The sequence below is a fragment of the Spinacia oleracea genome, chromosome 1, assembly GCF_020520425.1.
Source record: "Spinacia oleracea cultivar Varoflay chromosome 1, BTI_SOV_V1, whole genome shotgun sequence".
NCBI classification, from domain to species: Eukaryota; Viridiplantae; Streptophyta; class Magnoliopsida; order Caryophyllales; family Amaranthaceae; genus Spinacia; species Spinacia oleracea.
The window spans coordinates 23,684,049-23,701,517 of NC_079487.1; the positions used below are offsets into that span (position 1 = coordinate 23,684,049).

At 38.5% G+C, this 17,469-nt stretch overlaps 1 protein-coding gene across 1 annotated transcript; it reads left to right on the forward strand.

Annotated features, from left to right (window-relative positions):
- The first annotated feature begins 443 nt into the window (after positions 1-443).
- On the forward strand, positions 444-16,147 carry LOC110804230 (transcription elongation factor SPT6 homolog). The gene is made up of 17 exons (XM_022009787.2): positions 444-670; positions 805-912; positions 1,403-1,520; positions 1,605-1,677; positions 1,793-1,946; positions 2,036-2,171; positions 2,264-2,531; positions 2,685-2,867; positions 2,952-3,059; positions 3,766-4,149; positions 4,225-4,335; positions 4,419-5,198; positions 11,050-11,191; positions 11,276-12,444; positions 12,655-12,864; positions 13,320-13,788; positions 14,934-16,147. Exons 1-17 carry the CDS (start codon positions 637-639, stop codon positions 15,434-15,436), a joined length of 4,950 nt encoding a protein of 1,649 aa, XP_021865479.2. The 5' UTR covers positions 444-636; the 3' UTR covers positions 15,437-16,147.
- Positions 16,148-17,469: the final 1,322 nt, after the last annotated feature.

Consider the following 17,469-nt stretch of genomic DNA (forward strand, 5'->3'; position numbering starts at 1 on the left):
TTGACTGGCACGGTTCAACTAGTTACAAAAAATAAATAAAAGCAAATCTTATTTCATTAAAAACACCTAAAATTAAGGAAAGGATTTTTTGGATAAAACCACCTTTTAAAGTTCAACTTTTTGAAATAATCACCTTATACCACCTTAAACTTCCAAAGTTTAAGAAATCACCACCTTCTGTTAACTTCCGTCAAATGTTCCGTTAACTTTCGAATGTTTGGCCGTTGGATGTGGGCCCACTGACGGAATATTTGACGGAAGTTAACAGAACGTGCTGATTTCTTAAACTTTGGAAGTTTAAGGTAGTTTTTTTTAAAATAAAACATATAAGGCGGTTATTTCAAAAAGTTGAACTTGAAAGGGTGGTTTATCCAAAAAAATAAATAAAAGCAAATCAAATAAACAAAAATCACTCTCCTATAAATACCGTCCCCTAAAAATTCTTTTTTAACCATTTCTCTCTTCGATTTGCTCACTCACACACAGTCTCTTTCTCCTTTGCTTGCTACTTCTGCATTTCACGGCAGGAAAAAAACCTCAATACATTTTCAAATTTCTCCCCCTAATTTCCCCAAATTTCTTCGATTTCTCTTCAGTTTCTAGGGTTTCTTCCGTAGTCCTCTCTCGCAGAAAAAAATGGCCGGCAGAGCTGTAGTATCAGACGAAGAAGGTAAAACCCTCGAAATTCCTTCACTATTTTTTCAATGTGTATTTGATTTTCGCAATTTTAACTCCTACTCGAAACCCTAATTTCTGGTTTTGTTCTAAAAATTTAATGGTTGAAATCGATTTTTTTTCTTGTAGAGGAGCTCGAGGTTCAGGATGACGAGAGAGAACAAGAGGAAGAAGGCGAGGAGCTCGATGATGGCGGGGGTGGAGGCGGTGTCGATGACGATGAAGACGAAGACGACGGTTTGTTTTCCCTTTTTTTTTGCAGATTTTTACTGTGTTTTTCCTGTTGATTGATCTAAAAGTTCGTCGCTTTTACATCTGATTACGGCCGAGTTTGCATTTTTCAGAGATGGGAATCTAGGGTTTTGATGTTCTCGGGTTTTCTTTTTTGGGGAAAAAAGGTTACTGAAGAAATTGATAGATTACGAGTTGTTTTTGAGTTTTTTTTACCGGAAATTGGTACAATAAGCGTTAAAAATTTCTTAGAAATTCGTTTCTGATGAATTATTTCCTGTCATGCAAATAACCTTATAAACAATGGGTTCTCCTTGTTGCATTGCATTCCTCAAACCCTTTAATTGGTGTCATTCTTGTTTGTAAAAGAACTTTTTACTCTTATAAAGGTCAAACTCTGTTCGTATTGATTGTTTTATGGATGCATCTGGATCATATACTCATCGCTGAACAGAAGATGCTAAATAAGATGCTAATGAGCTGGTTCTACTTACAGAGGAAGGACAAGATGAGTTTGAGGATGATGGTTTTATTGTCGAGGGTGACGAAGACGAAGAAGAACCTGAGGAGGAGGACGATGAGGAGAGGCATAAAAAGAAGAAGAGAAAGAAGAGGCAAATCATCTCCTGAAAACCGCGCACAAATATATAAATAAGCAAGCTTTTTTTCCCCTCTTACATTGGTTTGATTCATTTCAGGGAGTCCTTTGAACTTGATGACGATGACTATGAGCTTCTCTTGGACAACAATGTTAAAGTTGCCCGCAAGGCTGTGAGTGTGATGTTGACTAATGCTCTCTGCCATTATAAAGTTACTGGATGCATGCATCATCTGATTTAGGCTAACTTCCTTGTTGAAAATATCTGATTTTAGCCTGTTTTTACAGGATAGCAAAAAGTTTAAGAGGTTGAAGAAGGCTCGTCGAGATACTGATGCTGGGCACTCTGGGCTTTTTGACGATGATGAGTTCCTTGGATCTGGAAAAGGTGCAAGGACAGCTCAGGAACAAGCCAAACACACTTTATTTGGCGACGATGATGGTGAAAAATCTTTCCCCTTTTCAGGTTTTACATACATTTTGATTAGTTAAAATTTTGCTGTTGCATTATATGGTTTCGTGATGTCACAGGAGGACCGGTTGAGGATATGCCAGAAGAAGATGAGCAGCCAGAAGCTGATGATGTAGACTTGGCAGATGAGGATGACATGGCCGATTTTATTGTGTCCGAAGAAGATGAAATGGATGCTGATGGGATGCCTGTCAGGTATGGAGTTTTTGTATTCATTCTTTAGGTTCTGTTCAGCTCTCCGAATTCTCCCTTTGATAATTTTTGGATTGGCCTCCACTGGAATGTAGACGGATGGACAAAAAGAAAAAGAAGCATAGGCAAGCAGCTGGAGTTCTACCATCCTCACTGCAGGATGCCCAAGATATCTTTGGAGATGTTGAAGAACTTCTGGATATGCGTCGTAGAGCTAATCTTGAAAAAGACCGGTATGATGAAAATGGCCTAAGAAAGGAGAGAAACATTGGTGAAGAATTTGAACCTACCATTCTTGCTGAGAGGTATATGACTGAGAAGGATGACCGTATCCGGGATATCGACATACCAGAAAGAATGCAGGTAAATTGCTTTTCCAAAATCACTTTATACCTCAACAGTATGTTGCTGCATTTCTTGTTGAAACTACTGGAAGTTGTGTCATTGGTTGATTTATTGTTCACTGCTGCTGACATGACGGGTAATGCGGTATATAATAGTCTTTGATGCTGACAGATATCCGAGGAGAGCACAGGTCCACCGTCTACTGATGCTGAAGCCATTGTGGACGAGGCCAAGTGGATAAAAAAACATCTAGACTCTGGTCAAGTTCCCGGGCTTGTGAACATAGCATCTGGAGAAGAAATGGAGTATCATATTAGAAATTTTCTGAACTTCACACACGTTCAGAAACTTGATGTAAGTATTGTCTTTGACTGCCTGCTGTTGTCAGTTTTCGTTTTTTTTGTTTTCCTGCTTATCACTTTCTTTTGTCATTTGCAGCTCCCTTATATTGCTATGTACCGCAAAGAGGACATATTCAGTTTGTTGAAGGATCCAGAGACGGGTGAAGATGCCAGTCATGATAAGCCTGCTTTAAAATGGCACAAGGTATTCATAGTTTCATACTTGAATGTAATTAGCTAGATGATTGAAGTTATTGTGAACAGGGTGGTCTATAAAGGATGACTTTGGCGTTTAATACAAATTCCAGATAATATATAGGGCGTTCTGATTTTTTTTTTTTTTTTAAAACCTCTGGCGCGTAGGACTGAAGAGTTTAAAAAATACTTCAGAAGCTGGATTAAATTCCTCCACGTTGTAGTTTAATTGCATATATATATATGTTTGTGTGCGTGTGCATATGAGTATGCATATATAAAGTTCCTCACCGGTAAGGTTTAATTCCTGAAACGGTTACCGCAGACATTTCAGGAGGTTAGAAAACTCCCACTTTATACAAACCAATAAGTCAAGTGGGTCACAGTCAACTATATATATAACCTTTTTATAATTGCATATGTATGTGTGTGCATATGCGTATTGTAATAATTGTTTTTCTTAAAATTAAAGTTACGAGGCCTGAAGTTCTCCAGGGCACTTGATAGTTATAACCTTTTTATAATTACATATATATGTGTGTGTGTGTGCTTATTGTAATAGTAGTTTTCTTAAAATTAAAGTTACGAGGCCTAAAGTTTTCCAGGGCACTGGATGGTTGCTTAGACTGCACCTGCTAATAGGTGGTTGTGATAGCTTATATATATGCTTACCTGTTAGGTAAAGTTTTGAAACCAGTAATGTGTCTCCTCTGCAGGTGCTTTGGGCTGTCCAGGACTTGGATAAAAAATGGTTGCTTCTTCAAAAGAGGAAGAGTGCTCTTGATGGATACTACAATAAAAGGTTCGAGGAAGAATCCCGCAGGATATATGATGAGACGAGGCTACGTTTGAATCAACAACTTTTTGAATCAATTATTGGGGCTCTGAGAGATTCAGAATCTGAAAGGGAAGTGGATGATGTTGACGCAAAATTTAACTTGCATTTCCCTCCTGGTGAGGCTGGGGTAGATGAGGGTCAATATAAAAGACCGAAGCGGAAATCATATTATAGCTTGTGCAACAAAGCTGGTTTGTGGGAGGTTGCCAGCAAATTCGGTCATAGTTCTGAGCAGTTTGGTGCAGCGATCTCTTTGGCTGTTGTAAGGACGAGTCTCACTTTACTTCTTTGAGTATGTTTTCTAAAATTTTGACCCAATATCTTTAACTTGCTGTAGAGGGTGGATGAACCTGAGGACCCAACAGAGACACCGGAGGAAGTTGCCTCAAATTTTACCTGTGCAATGTTTGATTCGCCTCAAGCTGTACTCAAAGGTGCTAGACACATGGTATGTGTTTAAATAATTTTGAATACTATTTCCTGGATTGTAGTGTTGTAGCTGTTCTCTGAATGGATTGTGGCTACATGCAGGCAGCAGTTGAGATAAGTTGTGAGCCGTATGTGAAAAAGCATTTTCGTAATAATTATTTTGACAATGTGGTGGTGTCAACATGTCCTACACCTGATGGAAATGTTGTCATAGACGCTTTCCATCAGTTTGCAGGCGTTAAATGGCTACGCAACAAGCCATTGAACAAATTTGAAGATGCACAGTGGCTTCTTATTAAAAAGGCTGAAGAGGAGAAGCTCCTCCAGGTCACAATTAAATGGCCAGAGGAACATCTTAAGAAGCTGATAGGTGATTTGGAGCTTCTGTATACTAGCTTGGCTGTGAGCAAGCTAGCAAAGCCTTGGAATGAACAGAGAAGGCTGATATTACAGGATGCTATTTACAATTTCATACTGCCAGCACTGGAGAAGGAAGCTAGATTGTTGTTGACTAGCAGGGCTAAGAATTGGTTGCTTATGGATTATGGAAAATGTCTTTGGGATAAAGTTTCGGTGGCTCCATACCAGCGTAAGGAAAGTGATCTTAGCTCAGATGAGGAGGCAGCTCCAAGGGTCATGGCCTGCTGTTGGGGTTATGGAAAGCCACCGACCACTTTCGTTATGTTAGATTCCTTTGGGGAAGTTGTTGATGTCCTAGTGGCTGGGTCAATCAGCTTGAGGTCTCAAAATGTTACTGACCAGCAGCGTAAAAAGCACGATCAGCAGAATCTTTTGAAGTTCATGACTGAGCATCAACCGCAGGTTGTAGTTCTGGGGGCTGTGAGCTTGTCTTGCACCCGGCTGAAGGATGATATATACGAGGTACCTCTTTCTCATTTAAACTCCTCATTATCTTCTTTTGCGAACTAGAGTTTGCAGATGCATCAGTTGCTTCATTTAGTTTATAGTTTCCACATTGTAGTGCACTTGTTACTATCCTGTAATTGAAAATTCGAATGGGACCATCAGCCATGGTGTTGCTGAAGTCTGAAACTCTGTGAATTGATAATGTAAATGACTGTTGCGCTCCTTCTATTTCCCCTTTTTTATATGTGTGGTTTATAATCTGCACATTGGATTAAAACAAAACGATATACTTTGTATCTATCTATTGATGATGGGTAATTGAAACTTGAAAGTAGGAGATAAACAGTGGTATAAAAGAGGGGTAAAATAGGAAATTTCGTTTAGATTTACTTTGGAATTTAAAGGAGAGAGGAGTAAGAGTCTTTTTTTAATGAGATCATTTCACTCTTGGAAGAGGACTTTTGCCATGCTTTGATGAGTTTGATCTAGAAAGGAGTACTGGTATACAGATGGTCTTACTGGTCCGTGTCCGTAAGCTCCGATTTAACAATTATATTGGGTAATGAATGTTTTTGTTCCAGGCTGCCAGCTTACCAGGCACACTTGCTTCCTCCAAATGGAGAACTAAGTGAAAATTGTTCTAACTATTGGCGACGTTCTCATTTTAATCTCAACTATAATTAACCTAGATTAACCCCAACTGTCAGGGCGGTCTTGTAAATTATTTGTTTACTTATTTACTGTTATAATTCCATTTATTTACTCCCCTTCCTCTTTGTGCTTTCTCTGTCTCCTCCATGGAAGTGGAAGCTTCAATGACGACCTTTGAAGAACATTGATGACGCCATCCTGTGCAAAGTTGCAAACTTGCAATAAAAAGAGAGGAGAGAGCATAGATAAAAAATGCGGTATCGGTCACGGTCGCGGGATCGGTCGCAGAGTCTCGGTAACGGAAATGATGCGTTAGTTGCGGACCGTGTCGCGGTTGTCGCGTAGGAATTTGAAATTTAAAAAGAAGCCCCATGTCAGCCCCATTCACTACCTACACTAGTCCCCCTCCCCTAAACCGTACACGTGACATAATTAAAATTAATTCCTTTGTCTACCTTCTCTCTCCTCTCTTGTTTTAGATTTGAAAATGGAGTTCTCTACTCTATTTCAATGGAGTTTCTCCATTTCTTTCCTTTTCCCCTTTCTTTTTGTCGAAAACATGGGGTTTTCAGAAGAAAACCGAGTAGATGTGAGGTTTATAACGTTTAATGCGGACAAAATTCGTTCGGATCGGTTGAACCGGTCGAGATCTCGCCGTTTTTAAAAACACCTTTACAACTCGGGATATCTCGTATCGCCAGCCTCCAAAACCTTGTTAACTCGGGCGATACGAGTTAACTCGGGCTAGTTTTTACACCGTGGGAGAGAGACAGAGAAGAATTGTTCTGCTTTAGTATCAATACGTCGTCCTTTTCCTCCTTCTTTGCTTCTCTCTCCTCCATAACCACCCCTACTCATATGATTTTAATATTGTAATCATACTTCCAAATCATACCCAGCCAATTAAGAGCTAACACATAAGAATTTTAGTACCTGTTTTGCCAAACTTCTACTAGTGTTTCTAGACATAAGAAGTAGAAACTAGGCCAAACAAGGGTTTATAGCGAAGTAGTTTCTGTATTTAGAGAACTCCAAATCAGCTCTTAACCCCCCTAGAAACAGAAGCTACAGTTTAGAGTTTCTCAGAATGGTTTCTCACGGAGCTGTTTTGTGCATTTAATGAAATTTTGTTGCACAGTTATACCGTTATGAAAACAAAAAAAGTTACCATTTGCATTTTTCCGCCATTCTCTCTACGTGTTTTTATTTATGGCCCGGACTGCATGCATACATCCGTAAGTAACTTAGTGCAACGAAGAAAGGCCGAGTGGAGTCAGCTAACACCACACCATTACTTACCTCTAGTTCAACACCACCAACAACTGCAATTCCGGAATTTCTCCCACCATGAAATTCATTCCCAAAAGCTTTAAATTTCCCAATTCTCCTTTCTCCTTTAAATTCTCAACCCTGTCTTTAATGTCATTCATCAATTTTCTTTATTTTTTTCCTCCAACACCACACCATTACTTACCTCTTGTTCAACACCACCAACAACTGCAATTCCGGAATTTCTCCCACCATGAAATTCATTCCCAAAAGCTTTAAATTTCCCAATTCTCCTTTAAGTTGGTGATGGATGGCTGGTGGTGGAAATTAATTGGGGCTGCTTGGAGGTATTTGGCTGTGAGGTTGATGATGGTCAGATACTTTAATGCAAGGCGGAAATTAGTTGTTTTTGTTAATGAGAGAGAAAGAGACCAGACAAGTTTTGCTGTTGTTATTTTATTACAGATTAGGTCCCATGCATGCACGGACATTCGAAATTATTTGACCATCTTGTTTTATAAAATATTCAACTGAAATATTAATCACTTAAAGCTAATGCGTAATTAATAAATGTTAATATGCAATTTTCACCATACTACGTTTTATATATTTTACATGCTTAATATGATAATTTGACCAAAAATTCAATTTGCTTTATATGTTAATTTGTCTAAAGTATTGAATAAATATTTTTTATATTACTGATATGACGATTTGATTAACATATTACCAAAATTGTCTAATACTGTCATATTCTATAATCCAATATTTTTACAAGTTAATGGGGTAATTGTACTTGTAAAGTTGTACTACTTATAAAAAAAATCAATATGAAGTACTTGTACTTGTAAAGTTGTACTAATGGGATAACCATACTTGTAAAGTTGTACCAATGGGATAATTGTACTTGGATGTATTTGGTTGTGAAGTCGATGGTGGTCAGATACTTTGGTGCGTGGCGGAACTTAGTTGTTTTGTTAATGAGAGAAAGAGATTAGACAAGTGTTCCTGTTATTTTATCATGTTGATGAAGGTAAGAAGAAAGAGAAAACATATTGATTTTTGTATAAGTAATACAACTTTACAAGTACAACTATTCCATTAACTTGTAAAATTCACAATGGGATCAAACGGTGTAAAATTGTTTCTGTTCCTTAAAAATGATTCTGAAATATTGGGACAAACAAATCTGTCTCTCAAGTGTTTTGTTAGAAACAGTTTCTCTAGAACTACTTTTAAGAACCAGAGCTTGTTTTCTACAAGCTTGGCCAAACAGCCCCTTAACCTGTTTTTTATAGGTTAACACAATACTAAGTTTATTTTAAGATGGGCCATCATATCATGGGATTATTCGAGGTTAAAGTGTAGTTGGGATTAAAATGAGAAGCCGACCTTTAGTTGAGATGATTTTTGTTGATTTTTCCTTATTTTTTATTTTTTAAATTGTATCCTAGTGAATGCTATAACCGTCAGTTTCAATTTTTGAGATTTTAAAATTAGCATGATAAACATCATACAAAGAACCTCAATTTAGTCATATTTGTTAATAATTTTTAATTTAATTTTGAAATGAACAAAAAAATAGAATAGCGCCTGTTTATTGTCATTGTGGTGTCTGAATTTCAGTGTTTTTCAGTGTTTAAGAAAACTGGAAATTATATTTTCGGAAGTCCAGTTAAATCTCCTTGATGGAGGTGTGGGGTTTAATGGGTGAAGAAGACTTGAATCTCCATTAACGGTTACTGTATTAGAGAAAGAGAGGAGAGAGAATTAGGGACAAGAAGGCGTGATAATCAGAGAATCAAAAAAGAGAGGAGAGAGAATGCTATTTAGATGGGATATGTAGGTATTTCTTTAAACTGAAGGGTGTTATGAGTTGAAAGAAAGTTTCATTAAATGTTTTTTCAAAACAGCTCTTAGAAGCGCTCCATTTTGGAGCTGCTCCTTCTACACCCTACTAAAGCTACTCCCTCCGTCCCTTGATACTCGCACCGGTTTAACCGGTGCGGAGTTTAAGACATTTGAATTGACTTATTAATTTAATGGTTGTTAGTTGATAGTGGGGTATTTTTTTAATATAGTTAGTGGGAAATGTGTAAGGGGTGGGGAGTAGTGAGCTTAGTTTTAAAAAGCGCGCTTTTTTGCGCTTAAAGCTCGGAAGCTCAGAAGCTCAAACCAAAACGCTTCTACCAGCCGAAGCCCAGCGACATACAAGAAGCGTGCGCTTCCTAGTGCTTCGGTGCTTCTGCGCTTCCTAGCGCTTTTGCGCTTCCTGTAGTCTAGGCACTTCAGACCCTTCTTTTTTATAAAAAATAAAGCCACGTGACTAATCTTCTTTTTTAAAGTATCACGTGATTTCTTTTTTAAAAAAGCGAATATTTGGGAAGTTTTTGAAAACCCTAGTGCAATTTTCTCCCGTAGCCGGATTTCTCTAGCCTTCTCGCCGGATTTCTCCCGTCGGATTCTGAATTTTTCTTTCATCGTTTTGATTTATCTATTTTTTTCATCTTTTCTTTCCATATTTTCTCCGTATGTTCAGGATTTTTGAAATTTTATTATTTCTTTCCGGGCGCGCTTCGCCTACGAAAAGCGTGCGCTTTCGCCTGAGCTTTGCGCTTAAGCTCCAGGGCCCTTTTGCGCTTCAGTGCGCTTCGCGCTTTTTAAGACTAAGGTAGTGAGTGGGGGATGTGAATTTTAAATGATTTTTTGTAGGGAGTAGGGGTGTAGGTGGTGTGGTAGGTAAGTGTGAGAAATAGTATAATATTGGTAAAGATTTTCATTTATAGAAGCGGTGCAAGTATTAAGGGACGGCCCGAAAAGGAAAGGTGTGCGAGTATTAAGGGACAGAGGGAGTATTTATTTTGGACTTTTAGGAAGACTGTTTCTGTTTCTTTAAAACCCCTTGTTTGTCCAAGTTTCTGTTTCTCAAGTATAGAAACACTTTTTCCTTGGAAAAAAAGTATAGAAACACTTTTAGAAGCTTGGCCAATAACTACCTAAGTAGTTTCGACTTTCTAGTTTCATGTTGCCAGCTTTCTAATTTTTTAGGTAATATTGAAGTCAGACTTGTATCTTGCAACTTTTGAAAGTTCGAAACCAGAAACTGAAGCAGTGGTACTGAAAGCTATGTTGCTCGAGTTTCCGTCGTTCTCATTTGCACATCTGGGTAAGAATACGGTTGGGTACATCAGTTTCCACTCAGTTATGGCTACCTATACTAACCAAAAGTCAGAGTGAGGGAAGGGAGAGCTGGTCCAAAATTATTGAAGTATCTAACACGATAAAATTAGGGTTTGAATATCTAGGGTGCAGTAAATTCCCCAGCTCTGTCAGTTACATATGAAAACCAACGTAAGAAGTGAGAAGACTTTGAGGTTTCTGTTTGACGGGGAGAGAGGGGAAGATTAAGATGGCTGGAGCTCTGGTTGCTTGCACCTAGTGCATGTGCGGGGCAGATTTTTCTCTTCCTTGGTGGGCTGGTGGAGCATAATCTCTCTCCCCCCTTTGCTCCCTTATATGACTGCTAGGGTATGAGACTGTCATAAATGCTCTTAGTTTGGGCTTTGTATTGAGTCTGAAATATTAACAAGTAATTACTCTCTATTTGTGGGCTGGGAATCGCAGCACCGAATGACTGACGAGCGCATATTTCACAAAAACCGAAACACTGTATTTTATAAAATTATTTATGTATCCCCTTACCCGTGTCCAAAATCAGGATGGTGTCCTTGTATCCCAGATTTTTAGAAATGCCATATTAGACACCTCCTCACCTGTACCTTATAGCCCAAAGTTTTGGTGTATCATTCTGCATGGTTTTTATATTTTTTGGTGTAGCCAATGTAGTTTCATTGGCTCATAATGTTGTGAATAAATGAGGATAATTTTTGGGGTTTAATTGTTTGATGGAACTTTTATATTCACAACATTTTTATATTCCTTTCAGATTGTGTTCAAAATGGTTGAGGAAAATCCTAGAGATGTGGGTCATGAGATGGATGGGCTGAGTGTTTTCTACGGGGATGAATCTTTGCCTCGTCTGTATGAAAATTCTCGTATATCATCGGATCAGATTCCTGGACATAAAGGTAGACTAGATTGGGTTTCTGCCACTTAAATCTAATGCTTGTTAAATTCATTTAGTTGGATTTTAAATTATTGTTGGTTCTCAGGTGTTGTGAGACGGGGTGTTGCCCTTGGACGGTACCTACAAAATCCATTAGCCATGGTTGCTAATCTTTGTGGACCAGGCAGGGAAATTTTGTCTTGGAAAATCAGTTCTTCAGAGAGCTTTCTTGAGGATGATGAGAAGTATGGGATGGTTGAACAGATTATGGTTGATGTCACTAACCAGGTTGGGATTGATCTCAATCTATCTGCACACCATGATTGGTTATTTGCTCCATTACAGTTTATTTCTGGTCTTGGGCCAAGGAAAGCAGCGACCTTACAAAAGTCACTTGTGAGAGCTGGGGCAATAGTCACAAGAAAAGATTTGTTGACTGCACATGGACTTGGGAGAAAGGTATTTATTAGTGCTGCTGGTTTTCTGCGTATTAGGCGTAGTGGTTTAGCTGTTAGTACCAGCCAGTTCGTTGACGTCTTGGATGATACTAGAATACATCCGGAGTCCTATGCTCTAGCACAGGAAATGGCAAAAGATATTTATAGAGAAATTGTAGGGGACGATAATTTGGATGATGATGATGCGATTGATATGGCAATTGAAAACCTTAGAGACAGACCAAGTGCATTAAAATCTTTTAATGTTGATGCATATGCAAAGGATACAGATCGATTATCTAAGGTAGAGACCTTGTATGCCATAAAACTGGAGTTAATTCAGGGCTTTCAAGATTGGCGTAAAGCATATGAAGAACCCAATCAAGATGAAGAGTTTAATATGATTTCTGGGGAGACTGATGCCACCCTGGGTGAAGGACGAATTGTTCAAGCTACAGTTCGTAGGGTGCAACCTCAAAGAGCAATATGTGGCTTGGAATCGGGATTAACTGGTATGCTTTCCAGAGAAGATTTTTCAGATGACTGGAGGGATTCTGATTTGACCGAGAAGTTACATGAAGGTGAAATTCTTACATGTAAGATCAAATCTATCCTGAAAAACAGATACCAAGTGATCCTGACTTGTAGAGAGAATGATATGAGGGATATTGGCCAGAGTGTAGAGAGCGTGGACCCTTACTATCACGAAGACCGCATCAGCTTACCGAGCGGGCAAGACAAGGCTCGCAGGGACAAGGAGCTTGCGAAAAAACGTTTCAAGTCAAGGATGATTGTTCATCCTCGTTTCCAGAATATAACAGCTGATGATGCGATGGAAGTATGTGCCCAGATGTATATTGCATGATTTGTGTCTATTTCTTAAATAATTTCTTGGATGGCATGGCGTCTTTTACATACTTCTTGGAAGTCAAACCCCTCATTTTATTGGTTACTTGTGTTTTTGTGGCATGTAGTTGCGTGGGGATGATTTCTTTCCTATTCTTCATTCTTATTTCTTACCCACCTTCTGTTTGATTGTGTTGTACAGCTGTTAGCAGACAAAGATCCTGGTGAAAGTGTAATACGTCCAAGTTCCCGGGGTCCGTCTTATTTGACCTTGACTCTAAAGGTTTATGACGGTGTTTTTGCTCACAAGGATATAATTGAAGGCGGAAAGGACCACAAAGACATTACAAGCTTGCTTCGTATTGGAAAAACGCTAAAAATTGGAGAGGATACTTTTGAGGACCTTGATGAGGTTAGTATTTCATTAACTATTTCATTATTTTATTGTCTATGCCTCTATTGTTTATGGTTCCATGCATATCAAGCATTCACTTGCTTGCTGCTGACATTTGTGTGGGAGATATTTTTTGCAATTTTCACTGGCGTTGATTTGCAGCGTTTTTTTTGTTTGTTTAACATGATTCAGAATAGAATCAAGACAAAGTATGTGATTGTCTTAAATGACACTGATTGCTTGTACAATTATGTTTTATGTGTTGGCACAATATAATGCTCAATGCCCATGCATTTCTATTCCTTGGGCTACTCCTATTCACAGAAGCTTTCTTATTGTGGAGCTCTGCTTAGTTGTCAGTATCAGCTGTGGGTTCTGGAATTTGTTTTTCTCATCTAAACTGGTTTTTGCAATTCTTTGCTGGAAAAATATCAAGCATGACTACTTTCTTGTTTTTGTTGTTGTAATTGTAGGTCATGGACCGTTATGTTGATCCATTGGTCACTCATCTTAAGGCTATGCTGAACTACCGTAAGTTCCGAAAGGGGACAAAAGCAGAAGTTGACGAACTCCTTCGAGCTGAGAAATTGGACCACCAGTCGAGAATAGTTTACAGTTTTGGCATTTCACATGAGCACCCTGGCACCTTTATCCTCACGTACATTCGTAGTTCAAATCCCCATCACGAGTATATTGGTCTATATCCGAAGGGGTTCAAATTCCGAAAGAGGATGTTTGATAACATTGACAGGCTTGTAGCTTATTTCCAGAAGCACATTGACGATCCCATTCACGAGTCCGGTCCATCGATTAGATCAGTCGCTGCTATGGTGCCAATGCGTAGTCCAGCAAATGGTGGTTCTTCTGGAGGTGGATGGGGTGGTTCGGGCAGCAATGATGGTGGGTGGCGAGGGTCTTCTGACAGAGATCATTCCAGGGCAGGTAATTTTGCTCTCTGACAATCATAACTTTGACATGGGTGCTCTCTTTTTTTCCTGGGAAAAAGATGGCAAAAGGCTTACATGTATCTCATTCGTCTAGTGTTGTAGTTTTGTGCTTGCCTCCTCTATTCGTCTGACCCAAATGAACATCATATTTCATTACTTGAATAGTCTTAACTGTTTGAATTGTGTATTAAGTTCATGCCATTTAGGAATGCCACATTTCCGTTGGTTTTAAGTGTTCTATTTAGGATACGCTGTGCTCCGATGACACATAAATGTTTGTACATCTGAGTTTGCATGTTGATTATGGAGGGTGAAAAAGTTAAAAAGGTGGGTAGTTGTGGGGCCAGTCCAACGTTGGAGAAAAAAATCAAAAGGAAAGGGAGTAGCTTAATTTAGATTAATTTGGGATACCCAAAAAAAGGAATATGTATAGATTAAACTACGACCCCGTGCCATGCACGGCTTTTGTTATGTTCAAAAGTGAGTTTAATTTTTCTAATCATCAAAAAATAGTAAATGTATTTCATTCGTGTTAACTAAGAAAATAATGAAGATAGAAATATAAACTACTATGTTACTCGAAACTAATAGAAAAATTAAAAAGATAAAGGGGCATTTATTGGAGGTGAAGGGGCATGAATTATTTTTGGTGGTGAAGAGACATGAAATCGAAGAAGGAAGGGACATGAAATTTAAATAAAATAAAATAGGAAGATGCTTTCAAGGAGGGACACGTGGCACTTTACATTTGTTGCAAACTTGCCTGCTATTAAATATTAGTGTAGGTTGGGATGGAGGGAGTGCTTGTGAAAGAAAGATTTTGACATAGAGTGAGGCTAGTTGGCTAATTATTAGTTGCCTAGAAATATTATTAAAAGATCGTTATTCTCTCTCCTCTGGGCCTCTGGCTATACTTCATGTTTTGGGGTTTTTGATAAATTCGATTGTACTCAAGTGGCTAATATGTTAGCCTCTTAGAAGTCTTCATTGCAATAATATACCTTTCGCTCTTGCTTTACAAGGCTTCACAAAAATGATCTGGAGTGTCCTCTTGGGTTAAATTCCGAGGCCTATGCCTTTACGGTGATGTTCAATGACTGTCTTACCTGGTCCTTGATACTTGTACTTTTTGTTTTGTAGGACGGAATGATAGAAATGGTGGCCGTGATGGGCATCCCAGTGGAGCACCAAGGCCATATGAAGGAGGGGGCCGTGGACGTGGGCGAGGTCGTGGTGGTCGGGGCTCATACCATGGCAACAGAGACAGTGGCAGCAGGGACGGCGGTGATTCCAGCTATGGTTCGAAGTGGAGCTCCGATAACAAAGACAGTGGGCATGGTTCCAAGTGGGGGTCCGAGTCTTCTGACAATAATAAAGAAGGGAACACCGGTAGCTGGGGAAGCTTTCCCGGTGCGAAAGTTCAAAATGCTCCTGGTGAGGAAGCATTTCCAGGTGGCTGGGGTTCTACTGGTGGTGCTGGTAGTAGTGGTGGGGGTTGGGGTGACGATGCCAGTGGTGGTGGAGGCGGAGGTGGAAGCAGTGGCTGGGGTGGAACTGGTGGTGATGCTGGCAATGATTCTAAGAACAACTCCAAGGGATGGTCTGACGGTGGGGGAGGCGGTGGCAGTGGAGGTGGCTGGTAGGTAATTAGTCTCCCTAATGATGAAAATATTTTTAGCTTTTGGATGACAAAAAGTATGTACCGATCAATGATGAAAATATTTTTAGCTTTTGGATGACAAAAAATATGTACCGATCAGGACTCGTTGGTGTAATGTTTTGGTATTAACTTTGTCGATGACCCTTTACAACATGAATATAAGCAATTAGTGCAAGTATAAGCAATTAGTTCAAGTAAAAAATACAGTCCACTTCCTCGTCTGCTCTGGTTCTTCATATCACCAATGATTTGTGTCATGTCTGTATATAATTAGGTGGTGAATGGTTTTGTTCTGAATATGTTTAGTCATAGAAAAGCTACAGGAGTCCATAAAAGCTGGAGCTAAAGAAGTTTCAGTTTTGACTTCAGATATTTGGCTCTTGTCTGTTTTTGATCGAGTCTTTTGAGTAATTTCTTATTCACATTTGTGGTTGGTTGTGTTGTGGTTGCACCATCAAACACCAACTTTGAGCCTTTGTTAATTAATTTGTTGCAATGGTGTCGGAATTTGTTAGCTTCATCTGATATACTCTGTTGTAATGTTAACCAGTGTAATTTGATAAATTTGTTAAATGTAAAATGTATGCTTAGGTTCTGTTCTGTTCTACTTATTTTGACTTATTTCAGATAAAATGAATTCAGATAAGTTTCGTTAAGTTCAGATAATATAAGTTCAGCAAAAAAGTTTCTTTCAGACATTTTCACACACATATATGTTTATTTCAGACAAAATAAGTTTTTTTAGATAAAATAAGTTCAGATAAGTTTAGATAAAATAAGTCCAGTCAAAATAAGTTCAGTAGAACGGAGATGTCTGACTTATGCTTCATGAGCTTAGTACCGTGTTCTTTTCCCGAATATTCCTTTACTCTACACCCTAGCATTGCTGTATTTCCTGTTTTCCACAATCTAGGGAAGAAAATTGCTCCATGTTCCTTTCTATTTTGGAAAATTTGGTAATATTAATCCAATCTTTGACCGATTTTCTTTTATTAAGCCCACTTACGACATATTTTTTAATAATCCCACCTTTATTATCCAACAACTTTTATTGGGCCCAACAGGTCATAAAACTGTTGTAAGCGGCATTATTTCTCTACATGGCAGTACTCTCTCTCGATATATTCAGTCATCATCATCAATTCATCACCATCTCGTTGACTTTTTCACCGATTACCGGCCACTTAAGCCCAATAAAAGTCGTCGGGTAGTAAAGGTGGGATTATTAAAAAATATGTCGTAGGTGGGATTAATAAAAGAAAATCGGCCAAAGGTTGGATTAATATTACCAAATTTTCCTTCTATTTTTGGACATATATTTTTTTCACTCTTTCATTTTTCTCACTTTTCCATAAATTATGATTGCTTTTTTCACTTTTCAATCCCACGTCCACTTTTATTTGTACTTTATCAATAAATACTCCCCCTGTCCCTTAATACTCGCACCGTTTTGACTTTTTGCACTACTCACGTAATTCACTTTGACCTATTTTATTTTTACTATATGAAAACAAATGTTAGTATATAATATATTGTTGGCTTCATCTTAATATATATTTTCAAAATATTAGTATTTTTATAAGTTTTTATAATATGTAGTTAAAGATACTGGTGGTCAAAATTGTGCATTGGAAAGCGTGTCCAGTCAAAAGGGTGCAAGTATTTAGGACGGAGGGAGTAATGATCTACTTTATCATTTCCCCAAAAATACACTCTCAATCATTGTTTTTCTTACACACTTCACATTTTTATTAATTACCGCGTAAACCTTCACAAATGACGCATATTTAGGAACGGAGGAGTATTATTGTCCATCCTCAGGAGCATGTAAATTGTGTTTAGTTAGTGTTGGGGTGTTAAAATGGGCCCACCATTTTAACCCAAAAGCCAATAAAACCCACTCAAGCCCAATATCACTTACAAGGCCTCAAAGGCCCAACAATGGCACTATATATACCCCTCAAAGGGCAAGGTAAAAGAGGGCCATTCTCTAACCCTAGAGAAGCCACCCTACTC

Excerpts from the sequence above, each read along its gene's own strand:
- LOC110804230 (XM_022009787.2), top strand. The coding sequence starts at position 637 with ATGGCCGGCAGAGCTGTAGTATCAGACGAAGAAG. Across the intron at positions 913-1,402 it reads CGATGAAGACGAAGACGACG|AGGAAGGACAAGATGAGTTT; the intron begins GTTTGTTTTCCC and ends TTCTACTTACAG. Across the intron at positions 2,532-2,684 it reads ACATACCAGAAAGAATGCAG|ATATCCGAGGAGAGCACAGG; the intron begins GTAAATTGCTTT and ends TGATGCTGACAG.